At 38.4% G+C, this 9490-nt stretch overlaps 1 protein-coding gene across 1 annotated transcript in view; it reads right to left on the minus strand.

The window, feature by feature from the left end:
• The window catches only part of ANLN (anillin, actin binding protein), a 72315-nt gene that overhangs the window by 49021 nt on the left and 13804 nt on the right, over positions 1–9490 (minus strand). The window contains exons 5-7 of the mRNA XM_008587221.1: positions 8007–8160; positions 6985–7299; positions 1413–1798 (exon numbers count right to left, since the gene is read on the minus strand). Coding sequence (XP_008585443.1) covers positions 1413–1798; positions 6985–7299; positions 8007–8160 — 855 coding nt within the window. The remainder of the gene's footprint in view (positions 1–1412; positions 1799–6984; positions 7300–8006; positions 8161–9490) is intronic.

The raw sequence follows: 9490 nt of genomic DNA on the forward strand, positions 1-9490 counted from the left end.
ATTTCCTTTTCTCAGAGGAACACACACTACTGACAAAGAAAGTTACCTGGATGTTCACGACATTAAAACATGTCCTCTTGTCAAAAGAGGAATGTTTAAGTATACAATGTCAGCCTATTAACCAGATGTGCCCTCCCCAACCCTGACAATTTTATTTTTTGGCTTGCTTGTCCAAAATGACTTTTGAAGAAAAATGCCAAGAAAATTACTTTTATTGAGAATATTTTCCCTTCCTTTCCTTCTTCCTTCCTTCTATCTTTTGTTCCTCCTTCCTTCTAAGACAGCAGTCTCAAATGGTCACTATTTGTGTAGAGCTAAATCTTTTTCTTTCTTGGACTTTTTTTTTTAAATAGCAAAATATATGGCAATAAAAAAGTAAAAAGAGGAATATAATGAACTTTCATGTTTCTATCACTCAGTTTAAGAAATAAAACTTTACAATTCCTGTTTACGTCCATGTTTTTACCTCTCAGCTACCTTTTCTACACAATCAGAAGTAACTGTTACTCTGAATTTGGTGTATATCATTCCCAAGCTTCTCTTTATACCTTCATTCTATATGTATCTATCTGTAAATAATACACTATATTATTTTTTGTTAACAACAAAAAAAAGATATACAGGGAAAGTGTTGTACCAACACCTGACACCTGTTTGGCAATTTGCCTTCCTAGAAGCAACTACAGATCCTAGTTTATCATATGTCTTTCCAGGAATATTTGATATCTTATGTTTGTACATATACATAAAGCATTCTAATGGAGGAATTAATTTTCAGTGTTCCCATCCAAGTATTCTTTGGATTTGCATTCAATTAGTGTAATTTCAGTTGTCAACTGCTAATTATCTTGGGATAGAGTACCAAACTTATGATTTTCATTTGCTATGAAACCAGTATTCTAACACATATAAACACACTGCATATATTATAAAATACACACACACACATATATGCATTACCATTCATAACAACAACAANCACTATATTATTTTTTGTTAACAACAAAAAAAAGATATACAGGGAAAGTGTTGTACCAACACCTGACACCTGTTTGGCAATTTGCCTTCCTAGAAGCAACTACAGATCCTAGTTTATCATATGTCTTTCCAGGAATATTTGATATCTTATGTTTGTACATATACATAAAGCATTCTAATGGAGGAATTAATTTTCAGTGTTCCCATCCAAGTATTCTTTGGATTTGCATTCAATTAGTGTAATTTCAGTTGTCAACTGCTAATTATCTTGGGATAGAGTACCAAACTTATGATTTTCATTTGCTATGAAACCAGTATTCTAACACATATAAACACACTGCATATATTATAAAATACACACACACACATATATGCATTACCATTCATAACAACAACAAAAAAGGTTTCCGAAGACCAAAATGGTATTGACTTACCACAGAGCTGGAAATTGAGGTATTAACCAAAGATGCATCAGCAGCACCCGAGGATGGGGCTTTATTCAAAGAGGCATCACCATCCCTTTGAGAACAGCATGTAGCTTCCTGCTTAACACTGCTGCTATTGATCCTAGCAGATGCTCCACTTGCAGAGGAAAATTTGGATAAACAAGTGGTACCAGGCTGTTCTTGTACACTGTTTTGCTTTGCAGATGAGTAATTTACATCATCTTCCCAGGAGCAAATAGTTGCAGCAAGGTTGGCCAGACGGCCTCTTCTCCCAAGTGGAGTTGCTGAGGCAGCTGCAGAAGGTATTTTGGCGGGGGAGGCAGCCTTTTCCTCTGCTGGCATTGGTGGGAGGAGTGAGCTTTTGGGTATATCATCTGAAAATGTTTTCAGAAAGAGTTAAAAACCATGGTCAAGACTTATACTTACATATTATACCAGGACCACTCCATAAAAACTTTTTAAATGGTTTAAGAACCAGTAAAAAGCTCTTGCATGCGTAAAACTACCAATTTTTGTCAATTTTAAATTTGACAATATCTTTTCAAATCAGATGATAATTAATCCAAATATCTTTTTAAAAAAAACAGTTTTACCTATTTTGTTTAATTTTTTGATGAATTATGAGTGCTATAACATACCATACAATTCAGTTATATTTTTAGAATTGGAAATTCCAGGGCTGGCCCGTGGCTCACTCGGGAGAGTGTGGTGTTGATAACACCAAGGCCCCGGGTTCGGATCCCATATAGGGATGGCCGGTTCGCTCACTGGCTGAGCGTGGTGCTGACAGCACCAAGTCAAGGGTTAAGATCCCCTTACCGGTCATCTTTAAAAAAAAAAAAAAAAAAAAAAGAATTGGAAATTCCATAAAGAAACTAGAATGTGGAAAATTCCAGAAAGAAACAATTCATAAGTTTTAAATTACATGCCGTTCTGAGCAATGTGATAAAATCTCATGCCATCCCCCTCCATCCTACCGGGGATGTGAACCATCCCTTTGTATACCATATCCACAATGTATATACTCCCACCCATTAATCACTTAGCCACCTAGGTTATCAAATCGCACATGGTGGTGTCACCATGCTTGTGGTCAGTTACCCTTACTTCACTTCATAATGGCCCGAAAGCGCAAGAGGAGTGATGCTGGCAATTCGGATATACCAAAGAGAAGCCAACAAGTGCTTCTGTTAATTAAGTGAAAAGGTGAAAGTTCCTGACTTCACAAGAAAAGAAAACTAATCATATGCTGAGGTTGCTAAGATCTACAGTGAGAATTAAATGTCCCCATGAAATTGTGAAGAAGGCAAAAGAAATTCATGCTAGTTTTGCTATTGCACATCAAGCTGCAAAAGCTATAGCCACAGCGTGTGACAAATGCTAAGATGGGAAAGGCATTAAATTTGTGGGTGGAAGACATGAACAGAAACATGTCCCAACTGACAGCAACTGGGTTCGGTACTATCCACTGTTTAAGGCACCCACTAGGAGTCTTAGAACATATTCCCCGAGGATAACGGGGCACTACTGTATGCTCATGTCCTTCCCATCTTAAAAATAATAATAAATATACTCTCATCAACATACACCCTCTTTATCTACTGCCCCTCTTTTCCTGCACGATATTCACTCACTACTCAACTCACTTAACTGTCCTTCTGCCTATAATACTGTACTGACATTGGTTTTGTTATTGTCACTAGATGCCATACACTTTGCAGGTCCTGTATTTCTTGACAGCTCTAAAATATACCACTCCCTTTTCATTTGTGACATCAGTCTCTGCTCTTGTATCTTCATGGCCTGTCTTTCATGGTCTTCCAACTACCAATTATCTCCATTTGGCTCTCCCACAGGCATTCCAACAAATAACATCAACTATCCAGTTACTGGGGCCAGAAATCTGGCCTCTTCCTCTCTTTTCCTTCATCCTCCACCATCCAGTTGTTAAGTCCTATAGATTCCTTCTCCTAAATCCAGCTTCTCCTCTTCACTTCCTTAGGGCTTCACTATATGTACCCAGATGATTACATTAGCCTTCTAGTTGGTTTCCCTGTTTCAAATCTCTGCCCTGTCCAATCCCTCCTCAATTCCAATGCCAGTGATCTTTCTAAAACCCCTGCCTGCTTTAAACTTCTCAGTACCTCCCCATCACCTCCTACTTAAATTTCTAGCTTAACTGCCTCTGCCTCCTCCAGAAAAGCTTCCTGACCACCAGTTTCCCTACAATACTCTTTAATATACCTCTATCACCTTCCTTAGAATAAGCAGTCCTCTAAGCAGATGACAGTTTTATTGTTGTGTGTTAGGAATGGGCTTAAGAGACCTCTAGCTCTTCTAATTAATCTCTGTCAAAAAGAAAGCCTTCGAATAAATTATATTTTAGTATAAGTCCTCAAACATTTAACTGACTTATACCTGCAGCCTTATTTAGTATTCACTAAACTATTCATTACAAACACTTTATTCACAAGTGTCACCTTCGAATAAATTATATTTTAGTATAAGTCCTCAAACATTTAACTGACTTATACCTGCAGCCCTATTTAGTATTCACTAAACTATTCATTACAAACACTTTATTCACAAGTGTCATTTCTTAAATTCAGACAGGATATGGTGCCTTAATGAGAGTTATTTTCAAGAATGAGGCAGGCATTTGTTAACATTTAACATTTCAAAATGTACAAAATCACTGCAGTGCTTTAAGCTCCAAAATGCTTAGGTTCTTGGTTGTTCTTTTGACAATGTGTTAAACCACGACACTCTTTTTATTTATTTATTTTTTTAAAGTAAAATCTGTACTCTGCTACCCATAGATATTTCCTATAAAATAGAAATGGGGCATCCTTCTATTCAGGCACATTTACTGGTTAGCCTCCTCAGGCTTTACAAAGAAATATTTTTAAGTCTGCCCATTACTAAAATGAATAGGTACTAATTGATACCATAAACTATCTGCACTCTATTATATGAAAAAAAAGAAAAACAAAAAACAGGAAGTTCACAGCAATTAAGAGTAGGAGGTCTAGAGTCAAAGTATTGGGGTTTGAATTTTAGCTAGCTGACCATGGGCAGGTTTCTCAGGTTCTTCTTCTGTAAAATGAAGATAAAGTGGTATATATTTCATAAGATTGCTATAAGAATTAAATACTATTAGTACAAAAAATATTTATACTACATTAGAACAAAATATAGGTACAATGCCTAGCACATTACACAGTAAATATTTCTTTTTTTTTTTTTTTTTTAAAAAGATGACCGGTAAGGGGATCTCAACCCTTGGCTTGGTGTTGTCAGCACCACCCTCAGCCAGTGAGCAAACCGGCCATCCCTATATAGGCTCCGAACCCGTGGCCTTGCTGTTATCAGCACCACACTCTACCAGGTGAGCCACGGGCCGGCCTACACAGTAAGTATTTCTCTGGAGATTATTATAATCACTGACAGAAAACATAATCTTAAACTCTCTGCTATCCAATACTAACCAAAATTTCAGTTAAAAGAACTGATGTTTATGGAAGACTGCCTGAAATATACATAATCCATCCATTTCTTCTAATCACTTGGTCTCAATTCTGTCTATGCATCAGAATTACCTAAAGAGCTTTAAAAAAATAAGACAAAAGCACACCCTTCACCGAACTTCTGAGATTCTAATCCAATGGTCTGAGTGATTCTGATACACATCAGCTGGGCTGAGAACCACAGCTTAAGAAATGCTTCCTTAAATAAGGCCCAGTAACAAGTGAGCTGTCCACCTGCATTGAGCTGTCTGCCTACACTGTGATGGTTTACATTAGGATTGCTTCTACTGAACTGAACTTGGAGCCAGGCCATCTGCCTACCTTGAGAAACCTTACAGGTTTACTAACTCCCACAGACATCTTTGAAGACACACAGAAGAAAGTTCTCTCATGTCTTAGTGCCAAAGATGGTTCTGCAGGCCGGCCCATGGCTCACTCGGGAGAGTGTGGTGCTGGTAACATCAAGCTTGCTGTTATCAGCACCACACTCTACCAGGTGAGCCACGGGCCGGCCTACACAGTAAGTATTTCTCTGGAGATTATTATAATCACTGACAGAAAACATAATCTTAAACTCTCTGCTATCCAATACTAACCAAAATTTCAGTTAAAAGAACTGATGTTTATGGAAGACTGCCTGAAATATACATAATCCATCCATTTCTTCTAATCACTTGGTCTCAATTCTGTCTATGCATCAGAATTACCTAAAGAGCTTTAAAAAAATAAGACAAAAGCACACCCTTCACCGAACTTCTGAGATTCTAATCCAATGGTCTGAGTGATTCTGATACACATCAGCTGGGCTGAGAACCACAGCTTAAGAAATGCTTCCTTAAATAAGGCCCAGTAACAAGTGAGCTGTCCACCTGCATTGAGCTGTCTGCCTACACTGTGATGGTTTACATTAGGATTGCTTCTACTGAACTGAACTTGGAGCCAGGCCATCTGCCTACCTTGAGAAACCTTACAGGTTTACTAACTCCCACAGACATCTTTGAAGACACACAGAAGAAAGTTCTCTCATGTCTTAGTGCCAAAGATGGTTCTGCAGGCCGGCCCATGGCTCACTCGGGAGAGTGTGGTGCTGGTAACATCAAGGCCATGGGTTTGGATCCCATATAGGGATGGCCAGTTAGCTCATTGGGTGAGTGTGGTGCTGACAACGCCAAGTCAAGGGTTAAGATCCCCTTACCAGTCATCTTTAAAAAAAAAAAAAATGGTTCTGCTTTTAGTTTATAAACATTAGTCATGTAAAGTGTTTCACCTCTTTGCATTGGCTGCTAGCAAGAGGAGGACCCTAACTTTACCTTTCACTTCTTTGTTTTTATGAAAATATGGGAAGCCATATTTTCTCTTCACCCCGATTTCCTTATTTTCCTTGTTTTGTAATACAGGTAGTGATTTTTTAGGCATCTCATGGCTTTTTTTGTAACAAGTTGGGAGATAAATAAAATTGATCATGGCACAAATAACCCTGCTGCATAATTGCTGACTTAATTTTCAGGCTCTCCATCTGATTATAGGTTCATGAAAGGCAAAAATCAGGTCACTGGATCTGTTTCCAGCACTGTGGCACAACAGCACACTTTGCAGGTGCTCAATATATGTTTTCTGACATTTTCTCTCTCCCTACTGAACACTGCATACCTTAGTCCCTCAAGTTTATTTAATTAGTGAATCCATGAAGAAGGATTTCTTGAATACAGAGCTGAGGGTCAGCAATGCTAATGATGCCACGTATAGTTTGTTCTTTACTGTTTTTCATTGTAAATATAAGGCAATTCAGTTACAAGATCAGGCTTCTGTGCACTAGTCTAAGAAACTCACCATCATCTACTTCAATGAGAACACAATCAACTGGTAATTAAAGATACTATTGGTGTACAAACCATCTGTAAGCAAAGGATACTCAGGATATAGATAAAACAAAAGCATTTACCTTTCATGTGCTAACTGATAAAATTTTCAACGCACCAAACTGAATCTTATTGAAACAGATTTACAGAACATACCATCCATATAATTTGTACCTGTCATACTGTTATTATCCCAATGGCGCCGTTGCTCTGCAAGTTTTTGCATTCGTGTTTTAACTGAGGAGGCTGCAGTTGTGTCCAATCTTGAGTTCAGCTCTCTTCTCATGCCCAGCAGAGATGCTGGGACAGCCACAGAATCACTGACAGTAGTTGGTTCTTGTGACTGAGCCTGAGGAGACACAGGACCTGGAGAACAAGACTTTGCAGGAGCTGACTCAACAGGTTGTTTATTTTCCAAGTTAGAAACATCTACTTCAGTGTTGTCAGAACAGCGTTTTTTTGATGGTGATGGTTTTGTACAAGATTTCTCTAGATTAAAAAGGACGAAAAAAAGACATTCAAAATTCTGTAATTTCTCACAGCATGAAAACTCAGAACAGCGTTTTTTTGATGGTGATGGTTTTGTACAAGATTTCTCTAGATTAAAAAGGACAAAAAAAAGACATTCAAAATTCTGTAATTTCTCACAGCATGAAAAACTTGAAGTAGGTACTTAATAAATTAATAAAACATGTTTCTCTATTCCTTTAAATAATTTTAGTTACAGTAAGAAATATTTAAAACCCCACTCTCAGCAATTTAGAAATCTGGTAACTTTGGATTAAAATAATAAAATTCAATAAATTAATTTCAAGTATTTGTTAAAAGAAACTCTGCTCCATCCTGATAGATTCTAGGCCTAATATAATAACCCTGAAGTAGACTAGAAGGCTGCTCATTCCCCCAGAGGCTATTACATTTGTCTCCCAAAGACCTTGGTTCTCCTATATGCATAAAGAAATGTTTGAGCCTTATCTCCTTTAAAAAATGCAAATTTAGGGCCAGCCTGAGGCTCACTTGGGAGAGTATGGTGCTGATGGTGCCAAGGCCACGGTTTGGATCCCTATATAGGGATGGCTAGTTCACTCACTTGGGGGTGCATGGTGCTGACAATACCAAGTCAAGGGTTAAGATCTCCTTACCGGTCATCTTTTAAAAAAAAAAATGCCAATTTTACTTTTCCCCTCATCTTTTACCTTCACCACCAGATGGAGGCTGCTGGTTACTTGTTTCAGTAAGTGGTTCTCTGGATCGCTTAGCATGAGTTGCAGACCTTGCAGCTGCTGTGGGCCTTCCAGCCATTTTTCTCTGAAGATTTTCTCGCCTGGCACGGGTTCGCTCCAGCAGTTTCTACATATATATCAGAGAATTAAAACATGCATTTAGCAAAAGGCTTGAAAAAAAGGGACTTTAATGATATGATTAAGAATCTTGAGATGGAGAGATTATTCTGGATTATCTGGGTGGGCCCAACACAATCACAACTGCCCTTACAAAGGAAAATAGGGAGGCAGGAAAGTCAGAGTCAGGGAAGATGTAACAATGGAAGCAGAGGTCAGAGTGATATGATTGGTGGCTTTGAAGATGGAGATCGAGCCACAAGCCAATGAATGCAGGTGGCCTTTAGAAGCTGTAAAAGGCTAGAAAACAGATTCTCTCCTAGAACCTCCAGAAGGAACACAATCCTGCCAACACCTTGATTTGAATGCAGTAAAATCCATTTCAGACTTCTTACCTACAGAACCGCAAGACAATAAATATGTGTTATTTTAACCCACTAAGTTTGTGGTAATTTGTTGCAGCAGCAAAACGAATATAGCCACTAACATTTGGGGTGATGGTAAGCAGCAACAGATAACTGACATATTAGTGCTTTGAAAACATAAGAGGGCCGGCCTGTGGCTCACTCGGGAGAGTGCGGTGCTGATAACACCAAGGCCACGGGTTCGGATCCCATATAGGGATGGCCGGTTCACTCACTGGCTGAGTGAGGTGCTGACAACACCAAGTCAAGGGTTAAGATCCCCTTACCGGTCATCTTTTAAAAAAAAAAAAACTCGGGAGAGTGCGGTGCTGAAAACATAAGACATTTCCCAAAGGAAAAAAAAACTAAATGATCTTATGTTTTATTTAATTAAATATCAATATATAACAAAATAGTATTAAGTTAAAATCTTAGCCATTCCATAAAATCATCAATACTCCTCTTTTCTTATCTCAAATCAACTGATGTTCCTATTTAAACTGGTGTTATAAAACTCAAATACAAGACCCTGTAAAGCAATTCATTTTCTTTCAAATGTGCACAACTAAAGGAGGGATGTAGATAATTACTGATGTGCACACAGACATACCATAGTTCATGCAGACTGAGGAATTAAATTCCATTTGACCTTTTTAACTCATTAGTTAAAATAGACTAACAATTTTTTTAAAATTCCTCTCAGTATGCCAGGGAAGCATAAGCTAAATCTGAAAGAAGGTATGACTCTACTTTTCTTAGGAATCATTTCTAGTTTAAAGTTCACTACAAGGGCCGGCCCGGTGGCGCACTGTTACAGTGTGCAGCTTGGGAGCGTGGCGGCGCTCCCGCCGAGGGTTCGGATCCCACATACAGACCGGTTCCCGCTCACTGGCTGAGCGAGGTGCAGGCGCAGCACCGAGGTTTGCGATCCCATTG

Source organism: Galeopterus variegatus, unplaced genomic scaffold, assembly GCF_000696425.1.
Source record: "Galeopterus variegatus unplaced genomic scaffold, G_variegatus-3.0.2 Scaffold4291, whole genome shotgun sequence".
Lineage (NCBI taxonomy): Eukaryota > Metazoa > Chordata > Mammalia > Dermoptera > Cynocephalidae > Galeopterus > Galeopterus variegatus.